At 46.7% G+C, this 25,701-nt stretch overlaps 1 protein-coding gene across 2 annotated transcripts in view; it reads left to right on the top strand.

The window, feature by feature from the left end:
* Ints9 (integrator complex subunit 9) overlaps nt 1–22,482 on the top strand; it is an 88,621-nt gene extending 66,139 nt beyond the window's left edge. For both annotated transcript variants that reach the window (XM_040740737.1, XM_005075256.4), the window contains exons 9-17: nt 2,465–2,576; nt 5,652–5,832; nt 10,614–10,674; nt 12,351–12,522; nt 15,592–15,716; nt 17,324–17,491; nt 19,612–19,710; nt 20,406–20,543; nt 21,938–22,482. In XM_040740737.1, coding sequence (XP_040596671.1) covers nt 2,465–2,576; nt 5,652–5,832; nt 10,614–10,674; nt 12,351–12,522; nt 15,592–15,716; nt 17,324–17,491; nt 19,612–19,710; nt 20,406–20,543; nt 21,938–22,114 — 1,233 coding nt within the window. In that variant the 3' untranslated portion in view covers nt 22,115–22,482. The remainder of the gene's footprint in view (nt 1–2,464; nt 2,577–5,651; nt 5,833–10,613; nt 10,675–12,350; nt 12,523–15,591; nt 15,717–17,323; nt 17,492–19,611; nt 19,711–20,405; nt 20,544–21,937) is intronic.
* The last annotated feature ends 3,219 nt before the right edge of the window (nt 22,483–25,701 follow it).

The raw sequence follows: 25,701 nt of genomic DNA, 5'->3' as shown, positions 1-25,701 counted from the left end.
ATATACAGCACCACACTTGCACACACATAAAAAGTTAAGTGGAAAGAGAAAAAGGCTATTGGGAGGGAAGAGGAAGGAAAAGGTAATGGAGAAGTGAATTTTATCAGTGTGTGTTGTGTGCTTATAAATTAAGGTTAATTGTTAGAGGACCAATACAGTAGTGAGCACAGTTCTTACTAGGCTTAGAGTTTGGGTTTTTTGTTTTGTTTTTAATGGATATAGATGTTTTGCCTGTGTGTATGTATGTCCATGCACCATCTGCATGCCTGGTACCTGCAGAGGTCAGAAGAAGGTATCAGATCCCCTAGAACTGGAGTTATGGATGATTTTGAGTCACTGTGTAGGTGATGGGAACTGAACTCTAGTCCTCTGCAAAAGCAGCCATACTCTTAACCCTGAACCATTTTTCCAGCCCCCAACTCTAATCTTAGAGTTTTTACTGTTTTATCCCATCTGTTTATAACCATCAGTTTTGTAAGGTACTTTTGATTCTTGAACAAGTTAAGTTTCCCTTTTTGTACCCAACAAAAGACTTCCCCCTTAATCACACATCAAGTAGCTATTGATACCAGTAATATATTTATTTATCTTTGGTGAAGTACAGACATTTGAAGTGTCACCTGGGTGTGGAGAAAGTCACTGAAGTCTTTTAAGCCTGTATCTATCCTGGAGCCCTGGGAATCAGTAAGGCTGTCTCTGCATACGACTAAAATTACAAACATCTGTAAACCTGAACACCAAGTATCTTGTAATGGTTCCAGCTCAAGCTGCTCACACTAGACACCGCCCTGCATTTGTTTGTGAGTTTTTAGTTTTCAAAAGACGATGTGGATGACTGAGGTTCAGAGGTAGTATCAGAGTAGTTCACCTCCATTATGTCTTCTGCTTCAGTTGTTCTTAAACTTTTGGGGTCATGGCCCTTTCTGACTACCTAGTTAAATATGCAGAGGCACACAGAATCAAATACACCATTTCAGGAGACCTGGGGGACCTCTAGGTCCTCCTCCATCTCAGTCACTTTAGTTGCTATCTTAAACCAAATATGTCACTGTGCTGCTGGATTCCCTGGGTCACCATTTCAGTTTCCTTCTGGTATACACAGGAAACAAACAGTCCAAGGCTCATACTGCTAAAACCCATTGTGCCTTCCACCAATGCACACTTACTTCCTCTTGTGAACCTGAGAAGTTCTGCCCAAGAAGTGAAAAGGCTGTTAGATGCATTAGTAAATATCTGTGGAGAGGAACCAAGCCATTCATGTACTGCATAATCAACACTGAGCTCTTTCTGCTCAGTTAAAGAAGTTTCTTCAGATTGTGAGCAGTTTGAAATAGGACCATCCCTTGTTATTTAATAAAAGAATGAAGCCCATGTCTCTATACTTTGATACTCAAAGGTGAATCTCTCAAGAGGTATGCGGACACTCGGGGTTGACAATCTAGATTTGAGGCTTTACTGGGCTGTTCTATTTGGATGTTCTCTTTACTGGGGAGTAGACCAGTGGCCCCAAAAGGAGGAATGAGATGTTTACATAAAGTGTGTGGTCTGGTGCTTTTTCGGGACAGTCAGTTACAAGATGAAAACATTTGTAGACTCTCCAGCTTCTCAGTTCTTGTACCTTTGTTTCCAGTCAAATCCTAATTTATGCAGAAAAGCAGAATCTTTTAAGTGCTCTGAAAATAATTACAGTTTAAATCATTCTAGGTAAAAATAAATGCCAGCATCATAAAGAACTCATTGTCATGTGCCAGTGGGGTTCACAGTTCACACACAGATAGCGTTATGCGAGCCTCCGACACTTACAAGAGTCGACTGAAGGAAGTAGTCAGGACTGGCCATTTCATAGGAACCTGCCTCAAAGCTTGCTCAGGGTCATAGAGCTAACTGAGGAGTTGGGAATAGGCATGTTTCTAATCCAGTGTTCCTTCTGGTTCCTCCAACCCTTGCTACATAGGAAAATCACCTTGCCTCTGTCTTCCCATAACATGTGATTATCTCCTAAAAATGCAGTTATTCAGTTCAAATGTGATTCCCGGGCAAGCAGGACGAGCATTCTCTAGAAACTTGCTGGAAATGCAGATTCTCAGGCCCTACCCTGAAACAAATCAGAAACTATGGGAATGAGCACAGCAGCCCTTGTCTAGCACACCCTCTGGGTGACCCTGACCCATGCTGAAGTTTAAAAACATGTAGAATGCATGTGCATGGCATTCTGAGAGGGGAGCACTGGAAATAGGAAGCCTTTCCTATGACTGGCAGGGAAACTTCTGTGAGGTTGTATATGGTGTGAGGCCAGCCAGTCATGATAGAATTGTCCCTCACTCCAGAGTTGCTGAGCCACTGCTGTGAGAGAACTTACTGCTGGACTAGACCCAGTGAGGGAAGCATTTGCTCTTGTCCCATTGCTGCTTAGAGGTACTAGTCCTTTGTAAACTGTTAATTAGAGCTTTCTTTTGTCTTTCAGCCCATGGACCAAGCTTCTCTCAAAAACAGTGATGTTCTGGTTCTCACAGGGCTCACACAGATCCCCACTGCCAACCCCGACGGCATGGTGGGCGAGTTCTGCAGCAACCTTGGTAAGGGCCTTCTCAAGGTTGAACTTGGGTTCTACATCCTAGGTTTATTTCTTGCTTGAATTCTCACTGCTTGCCTCCAGTCCTGCCCTCTGCTGTCTCTCTGAAGCATCCCTGCTCTCATTGATTTCCACCCCTTAGGTTCCACCTCAGAATGTACTGAAGGTGTGCTAAGAGTTGTACAGCCATAGACCAGAATTGTTAGCAGTTTCTAGAAATGTGGTCAGCATTCTTTCATGGACCATGTTGGTTAACCCCTTGCTATGGTGGGTATGGCAGGAGAAGCGTGTTTGCAGGTAACAGCAGAAGAGTCACCCTGTAAATACTAGCACAGAAATAACTCACACTTGAAATCCACACCAGTGAAAAGATGGGTGCATGGAATCATTCTCACTAACACTTGGTTGCTTTTATTTTTTTCTTCCTTGGGGAAAAGAATGAATTGAGAGCCTTCGGGATGGATGTTTTCTGCTTGGAAAACATTTATTTTCCTTTAGGTAAAATTGTCAGTGAAATTTTGCAGATGCCATCCTTATTTTAGAAAAGTTAGCTGGCTCCTGTCTTTGTACGTGCAGACTACAGTGACAGAGTCTCATCATTGGTGTATAAACTGACGACATGACCACCTCACAGTATGGTCAAGGGAGTGGCTTTTATTGTGGGCATGAAAGAAAGGACAGCAAGAGGCAGGCATCTGGGAGAGTCCACAGGAGAGAGAAAGAAGAAGAGTGAACTTGGCCAGCAGACTGGTTATGGCCGGAGCTATCTGGAGGACAGAGACATAGTGAGAGAAGCAGGAGCAGAAAGGAAGAGGAGACAAGGGAAGCCATGAGCGGAGGGGGTTTAAGGGAGAGGAGGAGGTGAGAAGGGCTAGGATGCTAGCTAGCGTGGACTTTGAAATGTCTAACAGGTGCCTGTGATGCTGGGGCAGTGTAGAGGCCAGCATGGGCTTTAATATGCTAACGGGCTAATATGTCACTTCTGCCACCAGTAAAGGAAATGACTCCATTTGGTAGATGGGAACCGGTTTTACAACCACCAGAAATCCTCCTATTGTCCAGGTTGAGCTCATTTCTGGATATTTGGACTGCTTTTTAGAGTTTGGGGACTTGGGATTTCCTTTGGACCTAACAGTTGTGTGACTGAGGCAGTGAGCGTTTGTCTCACAGTCCTGAGACTGGGAACTCTGAGACCCAGATGGCCACACTTTTCTTGGATTCTTACATGGAACAAAGAAAGCTTGTCTCTGTTCCTCTTCTTACAGAGGCACTGCTCTCATCATGGGGTCTCTGCCTCCATGAGCTCATCTAAATGTAATTACCTCCCTCTTCAAGTCCCCACTGAACATCATCATATTGGCTGTCTGGCTGCCACATATAAACTGGTGGGGCAAGAGGCACAAAACATTAAGTCTGAGCTAGCTACCCAAGAGGGGTTGAGGGGCTGACCTTCATCTCCCACAACTAAGTGGTGTTACTCTGGCTCCAGGAAAAAGTGGCCATCTGCATGGAAGGCACTGACCTTTGAAATCTCCTGAGCCTTGCTACTAATACTCTGTTTTTATTCTTTGCTGTGTAAAGCCAAAGGTAATTTATTCTTGCTGTGGAAAAGTTGTTGGACTGGTCTCAGAGAGCTTTTGAGTTTTGTGTATTTGTTAATAATCTAGAACCACTGACTCAAGGAACTTTAGGTTTGGGGAAAATCCAGCATCTAATGCACTGTGTCAGATGGGAGTCCACTAACCACTCTCCTCAAGATCATCTAATACCAATGCAGACCTGAAGGTCCTGTCACAGATCCACTAGGCTGGGGATTGGAGGACCTGGGAGAAAAGTTGCATATTCAGCGTCTCCCCTAGATGATTTTTATACAAACCAAAGCTTGAAAAGCACTGGCCTCGCTCATTCTCCTCACATAACTAATAAGGAACTGAGGCCAAGCCTGGTTGAAGTGGTAACCATGTGACCCTTAGTTGTATCTTTGGGCAGAAGCAGACTATGTCCAGTCTCTCTGAAGGGTCTCCTTTATCCCATGCTCTAATGGCAGCAATTCATAGCCTCTGGGGGAACTGTCTCACAACAGGAATGGACAGGGCTCATGCATGGCATGCACCAGACTTCAGATCCAACACCCACAGCCACCTGCTTCCATTGTTTTATAAACGAAGCAGAAGCAGACTTGACTTTGCAGGTTTTCAGCCACTCATACTTATTTATTACACCCATAACACATTACAATCCACAAGGTGGGATTAATTCTACATCCATAACTTGTTTTAAGTGTTTAAGAGATAGCTTCTTACAGACAAATACTAGTGATAGACAGTGCATTAAATGGAAAAACAGTTTATTTCCTTCTGGATTACTTAGCCATGGTGAGCAGAGACATCCTGCAAACTTTAAACAGGATTTAAAGAGAAAAGGCTGGCTGAAGCTCGGGTTCGATGGAGTCATAAAAGCCCACCCTGTTCAGCCCTGGTGTATGCCCCTCTGCAAAAGAAATAGATGGTTGTGAAAGTGTTGGGTCATAAAATCAGGCTGTGGGGGGAAGGTTGAAAGACAGACAGACAGACAGCACGAGAATAGCAGAGTTATAAGGAGAATCAGCTGTGCTGTGTGGAGGGAAGGGAGACCTGTGACTAGAGGAAGTTTAGAGTAGATAGGAGGTGGGAAGGGCTGGGATGCTACTAGCATGGACTTTGAAATATGTAATAGGTACTGGTAATACTGAAGGAGCCTGGTGCCACAGGTAGCCATATGTCCCTTCTGCCAGAGGCAAGGGAAATGACTCCTTTTGATTGATGAGAACTGGTTTCTTGAGTTCTTGAGGGATGCTGGCTTTTATCTAACGGCCAGAAATCCTCCTATAGTCATTTCTGGATATTTGGACTGCCTTTAGGAGTTTGGAGAATTGAAGTTTCCTTTTAATCTGACAAAAGCCTACATAGCAAGACTCTGCCCCAAAAATAAACAAACTGAGACGTAAGAAAACAGAAGAAATGTAATTGCTGTTTAAGGCTGTGTTTGCCCTTCCTAATACTGTCCTTTGGATGCGGTCTTCTCTTTCCTCAACTCTTAGCTCTGACAGTTCGAAATGGAGGAAACGTGTTGGTTCCATGCTACCCTTCTGGAGTGATCTATGACCTCCTGGAGTGCTTGTATCAATACATCGACTCCGCTGGCCTCTCCAACATCCCCTTCTACTTCATCTCCCCAGTGGCCAACAGTTCACTTGAATTTTCCCAGATTTTTGCCGAGTGGTATGTCGTGTCCTTCTTGTCTCTGAGTTCTACTTCAGTATATTCAATTAGTAAGAACGAAAATAGTTGTAATTTCTTAGAATGCTTGAGACTTGTGTGTGTGGCTGTCTGTCTGTCTGTCTGTCTGTCTGATCAAAAGGCTGAACTACTGAAAGTAAAATCCCACATACTTTTAGAGTTTAGAAGCATAGGTACCAAGGAGAGGATGAAAGAGACTTAAATTAGTCTGTTCTCAAAAAAAGAAAAATCATTGCTTACTTTCCTACCTACTACAAAGAGAAGTTCCATTCTAAAAGGTCTTCACCCCCAAGTTCACCTTGTTGTAATTAACTATATCTAATAAGAAAAGCTAGGTTTTTATTTCCATAGTCTGTTTTTTTGTTTTGTTTTGTTTTGTTTTTCAAAACAGGATTCTCCTGTGTAGCTTTGGAGCCTGTCCTGGATCTTGCTCTGTAGACGAGGCTGCTTGCCTCTGCTTCCCGAGTGCTGGTATTAAAGACATGTACCACCACTACAGGCTGAAAACAGAATTTTACATTACTCTGTCTTAACATATCCCAATGTTATGCCCCACGCCCCACCCATGGCTTTGGTATTGGGATTTTTCTTCCCACTGAACCGTGGGCTTCTCCCTGAATTGACACTGCTCATCTTAGTGGGTAGGACTCTGCCTTGTTGTTGGTCCTCAGTGATCTTTATCCTTTATACACAGGTATCTTCCCCACACAGGATGCTCTAAGCATTATTTGTAGATTGAATCAGAAATGTGTTTTCATCCAGATCCCCAGTAAAAATATTGCAACCCAGTTCTGGGTCCAGCCCTGAAGGCGCAGTAGACAGTGCACCCACCTTGCCAGGTATGTGACTGCAAGTATGGCTGTCACCAGAACAAAGGATGAGAGTGCTGTAGGGTCTTTCTGTGATTTTGTTTCATAGGTGTTAGTTAGCTTGTAAGTGGGTAATCCATGTTTACTGTTGAAAAAAAAATTACAGAAAACAATAGAGACCCTGAACCTACACTGCCGCTATCAGAATAAACCCCACCGTTAGCATCAGACCTACAAATCATGTTGTATAGTTAGCAGTTTTGATACAACACCTTGCCAAGTATAGCTATTTAATTTAAATTTTGATTTTATTTCCTAAAAGGGTTGTAGTTCAGTAGTGCAGTGCTTATGTAGCAGAAAACATTTAATTGTATTAAACTATTATGAAATCTTTGAGAAGACCAGCATTTGCTTGTGTTCCCAGCACTCAGGAGGCTGAAGCAGGAGGATCACAGGTTCAAGGCCAGACTCAGCTATAAGCCAGACCTTATCTCAAAACGAATGAGAACACAGGGCTGCAGTATTTTCTCCTTTCTTTGTTTGTTTGTTTGTTTGTTTGTTTGTTTGTTTTTTCAAGACAGGGTTTCTCTGTAGCTTTGACACCTGTCCTGGAGCTCTTATTCTGTAGACCAGGCTGGCTTCGAACTCACAGAGATCCACCTGCCTCTGCTCCTGAGTGCTGGGATTAAAGGCTTGCACTACCAAAGCCTGGCCGTATTGTCTCCTTTTTACATCACTCAGATCTGTATAATTTAGTTTATTATCTTGTTATTGCTTGGCAGGGCTTTTCCTTCTAGGAATAAATCATAAATTGATACTATTTTATATATGTACAATGATACCATTTGCCTTAGGTAAGTTACTAAAAGTGGAATTACTGGAATAAAGGGTAGAAATATTTTTTAAAGTTCATTATCTGACACTAAACTACTTTCCAGAAAGATTTTTATGTAAATTATTTCTTTTTTTGTACATTTAGTTCTTAGAGGTTTTATATCTCTTACATATTTGAACTCTGTATATATATTAAAGATATTAACTTTTTGTTAACATTCTTTAGCCATTTTTCTCATTTTGATACTTTTCGAATTTTATCTTGATTTTTTTTCTGCTTAATAAGCTTTGTAGTTTAGAATAATTTTAAATTTACAGAAAAGCGCAATAATAGAGTTCCCATACCTTTCATCTGATTTCCCCTGATGTTGATGTCACTTGTGACTAAACATATTTATCAAAACATGCAGGGGGCCTGCAGAAATGTTTCCGTGGTTGAGAATACTGGATACTCTTTCAGAGGACCTGGGTTCAAGTCCCAGGACCCACATGGCAGCTCCCAAGTATCTGAAACTCCAGTTCCAAGCGTAGATCCTACGCCCTCTTCAGCCTGTGCAGGTTCTATGCACATGTGGTATACAAATACACATACAAGCAAAACACCCATACACATAAAACAAAAATAAGTAAATCTTCAAAGAGAGAGTACAAGGACTAAGTAAAAATAGGGGTAGGGGTAGTGGCACGAACTTATACTCTTCAGCAGTTAGGAGCCTGGAGGAAGGAAAATCCAGAGTTCAAAGCTAAGCTCAGCTGCATAGTGAGTTTGAAGCCAGCCTCAGCAGCATGAAACACTACCAGTCCAGAGATCTGGGAGCCAGGGCAGGCATTACAGTTTGGGATGTGCTTGCCTAGGGAGAGGAGAAATGTTCAGAAAGCAGCTGGTAAAGGAATGGAAGGCTAGCTCCCCACTGGGTTATGGAGGAAACATAGGAAGAGAGGGGAAAGGAGTGGGATAAAGGGGTGAGATTAGACATACGTTCTTTCCTCAGAGTGACTTAAGAATCATGCTAAGCTCTCCCAGCGGTAGGTCACCGCCTTCCCTCCTACCAAGTGGCAGTCTCATCCTGAGCTACATGTGGGAGTCCTCTAGGCAGCTGGTAACCATCTGAAAGCCACAAGGTACTGGGATTTTTAAAATGTCACCATTCCAGTGTGGCCTGGAGCCCAAAGATCACTGCTCCAGGACCTATTCCAGTCAGGATCAAAGTCCCCACTTGCTTTAGACAGCTTGTTTTGCTTTGGTGGCCCCCTTGGTGCAGCCTGCCTGCAGAGTACTTTCTCCCTAATAGGAATGAAGTTGCTTAAATGGACAAGTGCAATCTCTAGACCTGGAGACTGGAGTAACGCAGCAAGGGATTGTGGTGGAACCAAGTTAGGCCTGGTCACCCCACACCAGGACCACCATCATCCACTCAGACTTGCCGCTTCCCCTCTTCCTTGCTTGGAATGGGGACAACCTCAGACCCAACTGCTTGCTTGTGTCTCTTGGAAGCCACTCTGTGGTTCCTGATCTCCGGGGCTTCTGCTGTAGCCTGCAAAGTCCCTGCTGCCTGTTGGCCCAGTGTCAGCCCCAGTCCCTAATCAGACTAGTGGTCCCTTCCGCATCGCCTTCTAATGTAGGGGGTGTGTACCCTTCTGAACTAAATTCTCAGGTTTCTCTCTCACACGTCTAAAATGAGGACAGAGCTAGTGTCCATTTAGATGTATGAGGTGGTTTTCTAAAACTATTTTCCATGTTTTTTTCTTCCCAAAACGAGTGATATTTTTTAAATTAGTTTAAAGACACTATGAATAGGAAAACTTCAATACATTGTGGGAACAGTATGAAATCTGATGCCTGAACCCCTTGTTTTTACAATATTTTGACAGGGTTCTTAAAGTATGTTCCTAAAACATCCGGTATGATGTGCATGCTTGTGTGTGCACATGCTTGCATTGACCAACCTGGTTACTACCCGTTGATTGGTCAATTGTAGGGGTGTTTTGTTTTGTTTGTCACATTGCAGTTTTCTAGGTTCCTCTGTAATTTTTTGTTTTGAACCAAAGTCTTTACTCTGTAACCCACTCTGGCCTCAAACTAAAATCCTCCTGTCTCAGTTCCCTTACAGCTGGGGTGAGCAGTGCTGCTGTAGTGGAATAGGGCTTGTGCATTAGCAGAAAGCCGTGTCTCAGAAAAGGCAGGTCTCCCCGAGCCCTGCTAAACGTAATGTGGTGTCTCAGGCTGGATCCTGGGACAGAAAAAGGACCCTGAGTGGAAAATGGCTAAATCCAAATCAAGTCTGTCCTTGTGGTGCAGTGGCAGAGTTCTTGTCTGTCGTGCACAGAGCAAAAATCAAAACAGTTATAAGAATGGTAGCTCCAAAACCTGAGTGTCTAATGTATTCATCTGGGCATAGCAGTGTAAGGCTACCCCAGGCCACATAGGAGCTGGGTACAGAAAATGTATCACAATTGTGTAAGTTGTTAACACTGCAGACATGAGAAAGGCACCCTCCAACTTGTTTATAAATCAAAGATTACTCCAAACAAGTAGTCTGTTTCTTTAGGAAAACTGTGCTTGCAAGAGACTGTCCTGAATGAGCTGTAGGCCTGGCTTTTATTCACCTGAGTCAGTGCCAGGAAGCTTTAAAACAGTGGTTCTCAACCTTCCTAATGCTGCGACCACTTAAAACAGTTCTTCAAGTTGTGCTAACCCCAACCATAAAATTATTTTCATTGGTAATTCATAACTGTAATTTTGCTACTGTTATGAATAATAATGTAAACTTCTGTGTTTTTCCAGTGGTTTTAGGCAACCCCTGTGAAAAGGGTCACCTCCCAAAGGTGTCCTGCCTGACCCACAGGTTAGGAATCACTGCTTTAACTGGGAGGTGGTGGCACACACCTTTAATTCCAGCACTCGGGAGGCAGAAGCAGGTGGATCTCTGTGAGTTTGAGCGCAGCCTGGTCTAGAGTGAGTTCCAGGACAGGCTTCAAAGTTACACAGAGAAACCCTGTCTTGGAGGGGAAAAAATTCACTGCTTTAAAAGAACTTGTGTATTTAGTGTCTTGCTGCCACTAGGTGGCAGTAGATGCCAGTGCACCGCCTAATTCCTCCTTGTGTCTTCCTCTTTAAAGGCTTTGTCACAACAAACAGAGTAAAGTGTATCTCCCAGAACCGCCTTTCCCGCATGCAGAGGTAAGAAAATGAAGCCAGTGAGCCAGGACACAGAAGAAATGTGGATGGTGGTGTGACGGGATCTGAGACAGATGGAGCTCTGAGGTCCAGGCCAGCCAGGGCTCACAATGTGATGTTGTTTTAAAACCAGACAGACAAATTTTTAAAAAGATGATAAGTATCCCAGCACACAATTCATTTGCCTCCTCTAATTAACACATCATATTACAACCTGGACAGCTCACAGCCCACTTCTGCTGTAGTACAAGGATCTTTTATTCTAATATCTACTACCCATACTTTTTAGGAGCAAATCTGTTATCAAAATGTTCTTTCTAGTCATGTTGATCACACATACAAACTTGTTTTAATTTTTAAAGTATTTGTATATGTGTTCATGTGTGTGCACCCGCCCCCCACGCACCTTATTATTTTGAGACAGGTTCTCTTATTGAACCTGGAACTTACTAATTCAGCCAGGCTGGCTGGCTCTCAAACCTCAGGAATCCTCCTGACTTCACCTTCCCAGCACTGGGCACACATAGGCAGACCAGCTTTTTATGTTGGTGCCCAGATCCAAACTCAGGTCCTCATGCTTCCACAGCAAGCACTTTACCAACTGAGTATCCCTGGTCTCCATGGAAAGTTCCAGCAGTGAAGATAACATTGCAGTCAGCAAGATGGGCCGTCCCTTCCTCGCAGACCCAGCAGGTGTTCCTGCAGCGCTGTTTGATTTCCACCATTTGCTCACCAGGTGGCATCTCATGCACATTTCTCTGTGTGACTCATGGTATTATTACTGTTGTTGCTACTTAATCATCTGTACCAGATCACAAATACACTAGAGTGAATGTAGAGTACTGTTGGACAGGTTATCCCTCAATTTTTGTTCAATTTATGTTAAAGAATTCTCAACTGATATCACCACTTCAGATACAGCAATGTTTGGCACAGCCATAAGTACACTTGGTGCCTTTGTTTTGTATGCCATGTTACATAAGAATGTGGTCAGAAATGCACAGGAACTCTGGGTGATCACCCTGCTCCACACCAAAGGCCCATCCAGACTCAGGTGAACCTTGTGCACAGCCTCTGCCTCCACACACTGTCTTTTCCAGAATGCCACCTAATTCAAGCAAAGAAGTGCAGAGCCTTCCTATATTTCCATCACCACCTTCTCATAACTTCTTCCATTGTCTTGCTGAACCTGTTTACCCATTTACTGAATGTAGGACGTTTTAGTTGTTTTCAAGTTTTGGCAGTTATGAATAATGCTGCAGATGTCTATGGGCAAGGTTCTGTTAAATACCGAAGGAGCATAAGTACATTCATTTAACAGCAACAACAAAGTCTTCCACAGTGGCTGTGCCATTTCTCATCCCACCAGCAAGGAGGGAGGACCCCTCTGTACCACAGTCTCACCATCCAGATATGGTGGCTAGCCTCTGACCATTGCACTAGATAAGTGCATTTTCCTGATGGTGCCTGGTGTTAGCGCCTCCAGGTGCTCACTTGCGTCCTCTCTGGGGAGTTACCGCTGCAGACCTTTGGCATAAGCCAGGTGGTTCAGTTTTGACAGCAGTCCTCGGGCAGTTGTGGCTTCTATATATATCTTTCCTAGTCTGTGGTTTGTCATCTTTGATTGTATTTTTCAGTCATCTTCAGCTAACAACTCTTGGGTTTTTTATGTGTTTTAGCTCATTCAGACCAATAAGCTGAAGCACTACCCCAGCATCCATGGAGACTTCAGCAATGACTTCAGACAGCCATGTGTGGTGTTCACTGGGCATCCTTCCCTCCGGTTTGGAGACGTTGTCCACTTCATGGAGCTCTGGGGGAAGTCTAGTCTCAACACTGTCATATTTACAGGTACATTTTAAGAGTAAATGATTCCTGTCCTTTCCATTGGGCTGACAGTATATGAACCTACAGGATAGAGAAGAAAGCATACATGTAATCTCAGCATCAGAGAGGCTGAGGCAGGAGGACCCAATTCCAGGGCAGCCTGTATCCAAAAATAAAACGAACAGGAATAAAATGAATTGAAGGAATAAGAGTAAAGCAATGTTGGGTAACTGTGTGTCAAGCACAACTTCTGTTTCTGTTCTTTTTTATTAATTTTTTTTTCAATGCTGAAATCTGCTGAGCTGCTGTCTGATAGGATTTTGTAAGGTGTTGAGAGCCTTGATGATTCCAGTAGTTGGTCTGGTTTCGCCAGTCAGCGATTGCTTCCTTAGCTGGATCTTGGGCCTTTGACTCTGGTCCACTCTGACTTACAGCCACTCTTCTGGAAGCAGACCCCTCAGGAAGGAGCAAAACCTTTAGTGAGATGAAGCCATGCAGAGGTGACAGGAATCTCCCTATTTTATCAGCATAAGGCCCTCACACTGCCTTGAAGTTTAGACGTCTCACAAGCTGCGAAGTCAGAATCTTGAAAGATTGTTGTGCCCTCAGCCATGCCCATGTGTATTAGTCAGGGTTCTCTAGAGTACCAGAACTTACAGAATGAATGAATACATACTCATTCATTCATATATGATATATATGATGGGATTTATTGGAGTGACTTACAGGCTGCAATCCAGCGAATCCATCAATGGCGGGCTGCAAACGAAAGTCCGAGAATCTAGCAGTTGCTGGTCTTCAGTATATGCTGGAGTCCCAAAGAAGTGGGCTCTAATGCCAGGGAAGGAATGGATGTGCTAGCAAAGTGAGGGCAAGCAGGCAGAGAGCAAAAGCTTCCTCTTCCGTGTCCTTATTTAGACTTCTACCAGAAGGTGTGGCCCAGATTAAACGTGTGTCTTTCCAGCTGAAAGGTCCAGACTAGAAGTAGATTCACCCACTTCAAGCCAAGCAAAAATAATCTCTCACAGGTGTGCCCTCCATTTCTGGATTGTAGTTCATTTCTGATGTAGTCAAGCTGACAACCATTCTTGGCCATCACAGCGTCCCTAGCCTCACGTTCCTTGCTGTACGTGGGATCACTGGTAACCTCTGTCTGGATAGACCCAGGCCTTAGGGAGAAGTGTATCAGCACCTCAGAGTAGCACTGGCACAGTGTCTGTCAACACAATGCCCTTCATCCTCTTCCTTCTTATAACTTCATAATTCCTTTGAAGAATTGCTTTGTGGCTAGCAAGATGCTATCTGGGTAAAGGAACTGCTGTGCATGACATTTTGAGGTAGCTCTTTGGTGGAAGGAGACACGCCCACAAGTTGTCCTCTGACCTCCACACATGCACACACCAGAAAATGAAAATAGCCTAACAAAAATTATTTTTAAGGCTTAGGTTTGGGATTCGACAGTGTAGTTACACCACAGCATCTGGGCCAGGGCACATGAGCCCTGCCCTACCCTGTGCTCAGCCTCAGTTTGTAAGAACTGTTGGCAGCCCCACACTGGGACCACCAGGAACTTGGCTGCTGTAGAGTAGTTGGATTCCATACAACCATTGCAGAAAGGTGCACACCAGGGAGGAAGCATGGCAAAAAGCTTCTTGTAAGATCTCAGCAGGGGCAGAGTGACAGACTGGTTCACAGATGCTGGGCTCATTCTGCATTGAATGCCATCACAAGAAGTCTACAATTAGTCATCTCTGTGTCCTCTGTAGAAGGCGAGAATATAGCTAGGGTAATGGTTGCTCATGTTGGGCTTGGTACAGTGTTAAGTTCTGTGTTTGTGCTAGATGTTTGAAGATTTTCCTGGATTCTGTGTGGTCCCTGAATAGCCTTGTCTCACATGTGCTCTGTGAAGTATACATCCAAAGGAAGACACAGTAGCTCAGCTGTACCAGGAGCACTCATGACCCCCAAGGACTGCTTTGCTGTCCTCAGACCACCTTTGGAACAAAGACGGAGGCTGCCGGGCCATAGTACATTGATCCACAAATCCTAAAACTTTCCCGTCACCAGGATTTTGCTGAGGTTGTCAAGAAAACACTGTGTAGTGAGGCAGTGGCTTGTCTCTTCTGCTCTCTGACGAACTGTGGCTGATGTGACAGTAGTTACAGGGTTCCATGGGCACAGCGAGAGAGGCCAGCTAAGAAGTCAAATGCTGTGAGATGCCCAATTGCACTGGGCAGTGGGCTGACATCTGTGCTGGCTTGTTGGTTTTCAGGACCGGTGTGTCATTTCTGATTCCCACTCAGGTTGGGGGATATTTCGTTGACCTTTCCCACTTGTATTATGATTACTGTATAGTATTTCTTCCTGGGTAGTCATGGCACCAGAGGTTTTAGAATGAAAGCCTGGACTCTGGCAACCCTAAGAAGCTAGGCTCAGCCACCCATCCCTAAAATGCCAACTAAAGAGTCAAAATACAGTGAAAAGCAGAGAACAATTTATTCAATATGGCCATATTACGAAGAACATGTAAAAGGATCCAGTTAGCACCCCTAGATCTGTCTTTGGGGTAGCAACATAAGATTTAAGTTTAGAGATGTAGCAGTATGCCTAGTTAGCAGTCCTGGTCAAGACGTGGTTCTGCCCATTGCTGACCCATCATAGTTGTCTGTAAAGTGGTCCTATATATGATTGGACTATGAACTCTTCCTGGGAGCTGGGGTCCTCCTCTGGCTGACACTAGCATTTAAGCCCTTTCCTGCCCCCAGCATGGGATTCAAGGGGAAGTTTTAATTCTTTGAGGTCCATTGCTTCAGTAATTGGATAAGCTGAGAGGAGGGCCTCGGTGTCTTAGACAACCTGTACTTGTCCCCTGGGGTATTGTGGGGTGAGCACAATATACTGTTCTCTTGGCTCTGGTGGGCAGCTTATTTGGCATGCACAGTCCCTGCCAAGCAAGCACTGGTGGCCCTTGAGAGAGAAACTGGGGCCTGGGGCCTGGTGGAAGAGTGGCTTAGCCCTGACCATATCAGCTCCAACTGGCTTGGCAATGTCTCTGTCACCTGTGCTAAAAGTCCCCTGTTTACACTTTCCTAGAACCTGATTTCTCCTACCTGGAGGCCCTGGCTCCTTACCAGCCACTGGCCATGAAATGCACCTACTGCCCGATTGACACTCGACTGAACTTCATCCAGGTGTCAAAGCTGCTTAAGGAAGTGCAGGTATGTTCCCTCTGGACCAGGCCTGCACAGCCACAACGTGAAGATGCTGCCCTGCAAACCTCAGGAAATGATCTTTATTCCCTGAAAGAGTTTCCCCTCCAAAGAAATGGGAAGGTGGGGAAAGAAACAGGTCTTTTTCATGAGGACCAGGTGTGGTCGCTGAAAAGCACATGGATGCCCCTCTCCAAGTCAGTCACTCAGCTAAATCCCGAGTTGGTTACATGGTAGGTTGATGGTTAGTCCATTTTGCTGAAAAGGAAAGTAGTGAAGGGAAGATTTCTGCTTGTGGTAGATGAGCCAAGGCATTGGGGTGGCAAGTGGGAGTGTAGAGCTGGCAAGGAAGAGAGTTCAGACCCTGTGAGAGGAAGGGTTCGGATGCCTTGGCCAGATCTCCAGAGCTTGAGTGCCTGCTGAGGGACCTGCTCCTTCACCTGATCATCCTCGAGGATGGTTGCTTCCTCCATCTCCTAGCTTAGCTCCTGCATCATCTCACAGACTCTCCAGCATGATGAGGTGGACATATACAAAAGGCTAGAGCAGGGTGACAAGAGACAAGAACCCCCAGGGAGGTGAGGAAGATTGATGCCAGTGCCCTAGCTTGTCACCTTGGATGGACAGAGTACCCTGTGTGCTCATTAGCATGCAGAGGAAATGCTAGGGACCACATGCTTCTTATCACTGAGCAACTTAAGTCCAGATCCCTAAGTCAGTTTCACACCACTGTGTCACATGCTAATATTAGAAATCAGAGGATAGCTGGGTAGTGGTGGAGCATGCCTTTAATCCCAGCACTTCCAGAGGCAGAGACAGGTGGGTCTCTGTGTTGGAGGCCAGCCTGGTCTACAGAGCAAGTTCTAGGACAGGCTCCAAAGCTACAGAGAAATCTGTCTCAAAAAAACACAAAAAGGAAAGAAATCAGGCTATCTGGTCCCCACCTTCAGTGATTAACACTCTGGAGGAGGCTAAGGCAGGGGACAAATGCTAACCAGGTTAGGAACAACACAAGGCCCTGAAGAACAAGGGCATTAGATCCAGCCAGGCCTAGCCGATGGAAACTTGTTCTTGAAAGGATTTGTGGCTTAATCCAAACTCTTAAATCAGAGCAGGGACAATTCACTGACCTGCATTAGCATCTAGCTGAGTGATGTTTGTACAAATAGTTTTGTCTCCAATTCACTGTCATACTCAGATAGGCATGTGACCTGCCAGTTTCCACTGACCTGGGGAATAGCCCAAGATATGCCAAACCCAGAATACTGGACTAGCACAAAGCCGAAGTTCTTGCTAGTCAGGGGATTATAATATCTGATGGGACAAGTGTCACAGGAAGGCTGCCCTCAAGGAACTGAGCTTAGCTTAGGGAGTAGACACACTGGAGGCACCAGAAAAGTTACTCAGAGTGAAAAAGTAAAGAGCAGAGATAGCAGACCCTTCCTCAACCATCTCCCATCAGGGTTAGCTGAGCTGGAGAGAATGCACTCTAGTGGCCTGATGTAGTGGGCTTGAGTATTGAGGATGATACAACAAGGGTCAGGAAGAGTCTTGGGGGTGGTGCACTGCATTGCTCCTACCCTTTCCTGTGACTTCCTTGTCCCATTGCTCCTCAGCCCCTGCACGTGGTCTGTCCTGAGCAGTACACCCAGCCACCCCCGGCCCAGTCCCACAGGATGGACCTTATGATCGACTGCCAGCCACCAGCCATGTCCTACCGGCGGGCTGAGGTCCTCGCCCTGCCCTTCAAACGACGCTATGAGAAAATTGAAATCATGCCAGAGGTGAGCTGCTGTCCTTTAAGCCGAGTTTCCGCCAGAGTGCCCTCTGGGACACAGCCAGTCTGTCAAGAATGAATGAGGGAAAGAACACGGCCCTCAGCACGTGCTGCTCCTTCTGCTAGCCTTCAGTGGTATGACCCTGCAGGCAGCATCCTGGGTCTCCACTACGGAGGATGCTCTCTGAGGGTTTCCCCTCCTTCCTGGAACTCATGTTTGAGAGAGGAGAAGTGTAAACTTACTCATTTGTATCCACTGTGGCATCGTGTAGATAAATCTGAACACGAATGGTTTACATTCTAGTCAGTGCTGTCTTGGGTTTTATCACAAGGACTTGGAAAGGTACAGTCAAGTGGCGCTGTGTTTGTGACTCGGCTAGGGGCTACAGCAAGGAAGAGGAGGGGACTGCAGAGCACTGTGTCTGTCAGAGACCTTTGAATACCTTTGATTTGCATAAATGGCGTTCCCTGGGGAAAGTTCCAGAAAACTGATGGCTGGCTAGGCAGTGAGGTGGCTCTCCGACTTTCTCAGAATTGCCAATGCTCTGCTCCCCTCCCCCCGCAGCTCCACCACTGTCCTGTCAGCTTCTAAGAGCGCTTTCTCCAGGGTCAAGGTTGTCGTGTCACACAATAATGCAGTGTTGAAACAGTCAGAAGTGTTGTGTACCCACAGGCATGGAACATGCATGTGGAAGATGAAAGAGTTAAAATTCACTGCAGTTAGAGGACCCCAAATAGCAGCATCTCTGCAGCCTCTTCGATCTAGTCTTCCAGGAAGAAGCTGTCAGTCCTTGGCCCCCTTATCATAGAAGACCCCACATATGGGGGGTGTAGCTGTTGTGCTCTTGAAGTGCTGACCCAAGGTGAGGTGGTTTGGGGTTCTAGGCTGACTCTTATGGAGGCAGAGGTGTGACTGGTCACTTGTCCTCTCTGAGAAGCCCCACCTTGAGGCCTTGGAGGTAGTTTACAACTGCCCAGGGAATCTCTCACCAACTTGGTCCCTATGATGCCAGCCTGACCTGTGCAGAGAACAGTCATTTATGGGACAGAGGTGAAGGACGGGACCCGACAGTCAGGTGTTGGGTAACCACACCACAGTATGGCACAGCTCACACTCCACTCATGCTTCTCTACTGCGTGGGAAAGCCCTCACATCTTGTTTGCTGATGTTTAAATGGTGTTAGCTACTTCCTCTTCCCAACTGATATTGAATGCCAGTGCTTGCGTAATGGCATCTCGCACATTTGTTTTTAAATGAAGGCAGCCTGGCTTCGCAGTGATCTGTGCTCACTGTAGTATGTGTACTGTAGCTACACAGGAAAAGGCACCCATCCAGCTCAGGTCATTGGAGAACACAGTCCCCCGATAGGGGCCATTTGTCCTGCCATTGGCAGACCAAATTGCCAGGGAGCAGAAAAGCACTCAGTCCCTTTGCTACAATCCCTGTCCTATGTGACAGTGGTCACCTAGAGAAGGAATGGGAGTGAGCCCCAGGCAGAGTAAAAGGTGTGTGTGTGTATGTGTGTGTGTGTGTGTGTGTGTGTGTGTGTGTGTGTGTGTGTGTGTGTGTGTGTGTAGGAATCTAAGAGGTTCTGGTAGGCTCTGAGATGACTTCAGGGAACTGTCTGAAGCCCTATGAGTGATGTCATAGGGGAGGGGGACATTTAGGTGTATGTATCCAGCAGATGTTGCCATTAGGGGGATCCATGTTGTGGGGTCCAGCACACAGGGACATGAAACTGCCCTGATATTCCCTGCCGCATTGCCCCGGAGCCATGCAAAGTGCTTTGAAACTGCCATGGCACTGATTTCTCACTCCCTCTTCTGCCATTGGTCCACTCCCTCCACCCCTTTCCACAGTTCCCTCTTTTCATCTCTGTAATTGGCAGGAGACTTGAGAGTGTGCACCTGATTTCATACCGTGAGTTATCTGGTCATTTTCATTACAACAGTGTAAGTAACATCTAAGATAAATACAATGGTCACCCTTGGAGGCCTTTCCCACCAGGACAGAAGAATGCTAAGAGCTCAGTGCTGTGCTCCAGTAGGCCCTAGGCCACTGTCCACCCTGGAATTCTTCCCTCCCTCTCAGAGGGAGCCCATCTGAAACCCTGTATTTGCTTTCAGCTGGCAGACTCCCTGGTGCCCATGGAGATCAAGCCCGGCATCTCCTTGGCAACTGTCTCGGCTGTGCTGCACACGAAGGATAACAAACACGTGCTTCAGGTACTGAGGGCCTACGGGAACCCGGGAGACCTCCCTCAGGAGAGCTCTGCCACCAGTTATACACGTGTGTTCTTGAAACCAAGGCACTTCAAATTCTTAGCCAGCTCCTCCCCTGGCCATATGAGCCATCCTAAGGAGTGTCCCTTGCCCCAACTTGCCATGGACACATTCCTTGTTGAGCCCCAGACCTGAGCACTGCAGAGTGAGACTTGAAAGCTACATCAACATACATCCCTTATGAGGCCTGGAAGGCCGGAGCCTGACATGGGTGGGCAGTGCCTTCTGAAGACTTCTTCCCACACTTGCACGGTGTGCCCCTGTAGTAGAGTACCGGGCACTGTGCTTGTTGCTCCCATGCATTCTCCTGGCTAATCCTCCAGGATTCTCTGACCTCAGTGTCCCCATGTTTTCCACAGCTATCTGGTGGCACAGCCAGCTTTTACCTGCTAGACACCTCAGTCTGTTCTTAGTCACCATGCGTGGCCGTGGCCACCAGTGTTTATTAGGATAGGAGGGACTTCAGCAGCAGGCAGTGGAATCCCGGGGAATGTAAACATGGTTCTCATTAACGCACATGGAACCCAGGTGATGATAGGCCTGGCCTTTCATGCTGCGGGTAACTTCAGACCAGCAGGGTCATGGCCTACAATCAGTGGAGAGGCTCTCACTGAAAGCGCACTTTCATTCTGTCCTAGCCCCCTCCCAGGCCCGCCCAGCCCCCCAGCAGTAAGAAGAGGAAGCGGGTGAGTGAGGACGTTCCTGACTGCAAAGTGCTGAAGCCTCTGCTAAGCGGCTCCATCCCAGTAGAGCAGTTTGTGCAGACCCTGGAAAAGGTGAGCTCGGTGGCCTGATCTGCTCCTAGGAGAGGCTCAAAATGGGTTCAGCCAAAGAATGCCTTCCAGACTTCACCAGCCTTGCCTGCAGTCTAGGACGAGGGAGCAGAACTTCAGAAACAGGTGTGGTACATTAAAGATTACCATCCAGGAGGGCTAGCAACGTGGCTCAGTAGGTCAGTGATTCAGTCAGAACTGTGATGGGGACAGTCCAGTCCTGTCTCAGTGGCCATCTATCCCTGGGCCCACATGGGTGTTGTGCCTTCATGTTTATCTGTGCCCCATGTGCAAGCCTGGTGCCTGAGGATCCCCTGAAACTAGTTACAGACAGTTATGAGCTACCATTGGATGCTAGGAATTGAACCAGGGTCCAGGTTCTCTGGAAGAATAGCCAGTGCCCTTAACCATGAAGCCATCTCTCCAGCCCCGAAAGAGGAGGTTTCTTAACTGCATTAGTGCTGGGGCGGGGTAAGGTGGGGGCACAGTACTTTAAAGATCTGTATAATTGTCTTCGGTTACTGTTTCACATTATCACCCTTGTTGAAAGGAGGATGGGCTGAAGATGGCATGGAACATGCTTCTAGAGAACTGGGCTAGCTCCAGGACGTGATGGCAGGGAGGGACATTCTGCTACCAAGCTATTAATAACCACACTGTCTCAGCTGCCGACTTCTTTCAAGTCTCAAAAGCAGTTTCCTGTCTCAGTAGGTTTGGTCTTCGTCTTTTGATTTTCCCAAATCTCCAGATCTTCCCACAGTCCTGCACATGAGCCAAGGACCCCTGGTTCCTGCCTGTGAGATTTTAAACTATTCCTCACAATGACCTTACCTTTTTCTCCTGCCTGGCTCGTCCGGGAGCAAGCCCCTTTGGTTGCATGGGCTCTGCATACCTCACCTCCTTCCCAAAGCCACGTGGGTGTTGTCTACCAAAAAGACAGGCAGTCCCTGCATTGGGCTCTTTCCCTGTTTTATGTCCCATCCAGGCAACTTTTTCTCCTTTAGCTGTAATTGTGGTTTCTAAGGAGATGCTGCAGTAAAGGTGGCTGGAGAGATACTGCCAGACCCCCAGGGTAGTGGTACCTTGCTGTGAGAAGTAGAGCTTTCCTAGGGCTCAGCAATGGAGACCAGTGTGGGCAGATGCCAAGGTCAACCATGTGTTTCCCTTGAATCTCAGAGTCTGGATGTGCTCAAGTCCCTCGCACACTCCCCTAAGCAGGGTGGGGCCATTCAGCTGTTTTCCTGGCATATTGGGGTAATCGGAGCCATCTATGAGTATGAAACTGTGGCTGGATTCTGCCCCTGGAGTTGAAAGAGCTGTGTTGAGAGTAATACCAGTCTCCGGTGCTCAGTCAGACCTTGCTTTCAGAGTAACCACTCCTCTTTTCTTTTGAACAGCATGGCTTCAGTGACATTAAGGTGGAAGACACAGCCAAAGGTCATATTGTCCTGCTGCAGGAAGCCGAGACACTCATCCAGATTGAGGAGGACTCAACTCACATCATCTGTGACAATGACGAGACTCTGAGGGTACGATTGCGGGACCTCGTCCTCAGGTTCCTGCAGAAGTTCTGAGTGGGGCGTCCGTGAGCTCCTAGACCTCGGACAGTCTGGCGGTGGCCTCTGGCTTCCAGGGAGAAGTGTCTCTGGCCAGGACCTGCCAGTCTGACTTCCTTGTACTGCTGAAGCCAAGAACTTTTAAGTCCTGTTCTTTTCTATTCTGAGCTCTTAAGCAGCTTGGGGGTGACAGCATGACAGGAGTCCTTTCCTAAGGGAAGTGTTAATCACTGGCCTGTGTTTTCAGGACTCAAAGGGGGCAGCTCTTGGACTTACCTGCCTACAGTACTACACCTATTAAAGGACAGTCCCCCAGGTCAGAAAGGGAGCCTATCTAGCTCTATTCTGTGGCCCATTTTGCTAAAATAAATGCTATTTTTATAGAAGTACCCTGTTCTATTGAACTACAGTCTAAGTGATTTAATATGGGGGGATCTGAAACTACACCCAACAGTAAAAATGCCACCGCACATCTGTCTCACCTCTGCCTTAATCATAACCCAGCCCCATTTACAAAAATGCAGATAGAATTCCAGTGCTGGAGAGTGCAGTCATCCTCTGATACACAGCAAGTTCAAGGCCAGCCTGGTTCGTTAGAACCTATCTCAAGAAGCAGAAACAGGCCAGGCGTGTGCCACATGCCCTTTAGTCCCAGCACTCAGATCCACCTGCCTCCTGAGTTCAAGGGCAGCCTGGTCTACAGAGCGAAACCATGTCTCAAAAAAAAAAGAGGCAGCAGCAACAATGAATTTGGATATATTTCAATTCTGTGAAAAACTACTTCTTACACAAATGGGTGACGACCTTGTAGAGAGACCCCTAAGCAGTACAATTCAAGAACTCGGTGACCACTTCGTGTCACCTAGTGACACTGAAGCCTCCTATAATGACACTGGCAAAACCACCAATGTGCATCTCTTGGAGTGTGTCTCCAGTTTGGCATGTGGCTTGTAGCAGCTGCTGTGGCCACTAGCTGACAGGCGGCAGCTCTTCAGCCCTGCCCACACTGCAGGAGGAAGGGTGGCTTTAGAAGAAACTGTCGCAGCAATGGCTGCTTGTGATTAACACTGGCCCTGCCCATATCTAAGAAAACCATTTTTGCAAATCAATGGAAATGCCTTGGACCTGGGAGCACAGTGGGAGGCAGAGCTGAGAGTTATCACACAGGTCTGGTGGTGCAGGCCAGCGTGCTCAGTTACTCTACAGACAGGAAGATCACAAGTCCAAGGCCAGCCAAAGCAATTTAATGAGTTCTTGTCTCAAAGTTAAAGAGGGCTAGGGGCACAGCTCAGTGGTGAGTCCTAGCATGTCTGAGACCCTGCATTGGGTCCCAACAATGAAAAACTAAAATTGGTCTACTAACCCTGACTGTCACAAGGGGTTTTAAAGTGATGTAGAAGCTGTAGGGAATACTGCACAGGCTGTGAAGAGCTGTGATCAGCTCTCCTAAATTGTGTCTGGGGCGAGCTCTTGATTGGCGGAGGAAAAAGATTTCACTTTCCCATCTTCACCGTGGGCACAGGGTGTGGGTCATTTTGCCGAGGGTCCTGCGGTGTACATGCAAACTGGGAGCTGTCAGGAGAATTGTGTAGGTACATCACCTTCTTTATGGAAACTTCTGAGAGATCAAACTAAACTTTAAACATACTGGAAAAATGCGAATGCATTCTAAGATAAAGTTCAAAAGACCCAAACATACATTTAAATAAACTGTCTACCAGGTATGCGTCCAGAAATACTTCAGGGAAAGTCAGCCCAAGGCATTGGTCCTCCAAGGACTGATTGCCAAGAGACAGTCAACTAATGCCCGGCAGGAAGGATGACTTAGGAGTTACAGAGGGCAATTGAGTCCTCAGCCCCACTTGGCCACAGAAGGTAGATGAAGACCAAGCAGAGCGCATTCTTCCAGCAGAGAGGGCAAGTTGACTAAGTGCTAGACACTTGGAAGCCACAGTAGATGGCTTAGTACAACCTGCAGAACTAATCAAAGCCACTTGTGACTGGCCCTGGCCCAGGAACACTGTCTGCAGTGGTGCCCACTGACACTCGAGAACTCCACCCAGGCCTAGTGAATATCGATGACTAAATGGAGCCTGAGGAACCCGCAGGCACAGCCCAGGTCCCAGAGCCACTGTTCATCTGTGATGGGACCTCTCCAGCGTGAAGCAGTGACTGCTCATCTTCTCGTCTTCCCTCTGTCCACTCGCACCGTACCTATCCCTCACAGGAGCACGAGTGCCAGGCGGCGCTTCAGGTGCTGCCACAACCCGAGTGACAAACTGCTCCTGGCTAGAATAAATGATCCCACTTAGTTTGCATAGTCTTGTGCAGCTCACTGTCTGCCTGTCTTGAGACATAAGTAACCCAGGCTGACCTCACCACCACGTCTGTCTGTCTTTTCACAAGTCTTTCCCCAAAGGATTAAAGCCTGGATCTACTGCTGTGACAAGTGACCCCAGACCTCACAGCTACAAAACAGCAGATGTTTCTTCCCTTACAGTTCTGTGGCTCGGGGTCCACTGTGGCTTAGCCAGAGCTCCTGCCCCCACCCAGCTAGAGTTCCCAGGAGCAGATCCTCTTATCTCAGCTGAAATACAGAGTCTGAGTGAGTGCCCCCCAAATGGCCAGTTTGTGGCTCCTCTACATCCTGCCAAGGGGCGGGACTCCTGGTCCATTCCTCTTAGGCGAGGGCACACTACTCTTCATCTCACTCCAGCTTCCAGCCCACAGACTCCACGATATACTGCAAAGACAGGAGTTGGCTTTTCCATGTGACACTGAAGGACCAACAGGAACCCTCACTATGTGATGGCACACTGAAGAGCTAAGAAAACTAGTAATGACATGGGCTGCCTCTCCCTCCCCACAGACACCAGAACAAGCTGCTCCCTATAGGAGGTAAGTGGTACCTGTTTTCAGGCTCTCCACATTGGGATGATGCACCGATGCGTTATTTTGAACCTTGGCTAGGGTAAAAGTAACCAGCCCTGTTCTGGAAAAGGACACAGCTGAACCTGGAGATAGGCGATATAGAACCGGGCCAAGCCGGGCGGTGGTGGTGCATGCCTTCAATCTCAGCACTTGGGAGGCAGATGCAGGAGGACCTCTGAGTTTGAGACCAGCCCGGCCTACAAGAGCAAGCCCCAGGACAGGCTCCAAAGCTACAGAGGGAAACCCTGTCTCAAAAGGAAAAAAAAAAATCTAGAACTGGGCCAAAGATGGCTAATGCTGTGGGCTCCAAGCCAGATCATGAGCTCAAATCCCTGAAGGCTTTACGCTATGGTCTTCACAATTCTGTGTACCCAGAGGTTTCAGTCTGCTGTCAAATGGTTTTAGAAGTACTTCAGCATTTGCATCTTAGGACCAGGGTCTGAGCAGGGTCTTTACCCAGGCCTTGTCATTAGGTGTCAGGGTGCTGTGTGTTGCATGGGTGGGTTTAAGAAAGAGGTCACTCCAGGATGAAATTCTGAGACCTGTGTGGCAGCAGGAAGGTCCAGCCTCTGAGGAACTGAGCCCCGTTTACCGATTGCTAAACTAAGTTGTTTGTCATACAAAGGTCCTTAATCTAATCTATATGTCCTGAAGAAAAACGTCACATGCCCTCA

This window comes from Mesocricetus auratus, unplaced genomic scaffold (genome assembly GCF_017639785.1).
Source record: "Mesocricetus auratus isolate SY011 unplaced genomic scaffold, BCM_Maur_2.0 Super-Scaffold_100707, whole genome shotgun sequence".
In the NCBI taxonomy this organism is placed as follows: domain Eukaryota; kingdom Metazoa; phylum Chordata; class Mammalia; order Rodentia; family Cricetidae; genus Mesocricetus; species Mesocricetus auratus.
This window is presented reverse-complemented; position numbering and strand designations above follow the sequence as displayed.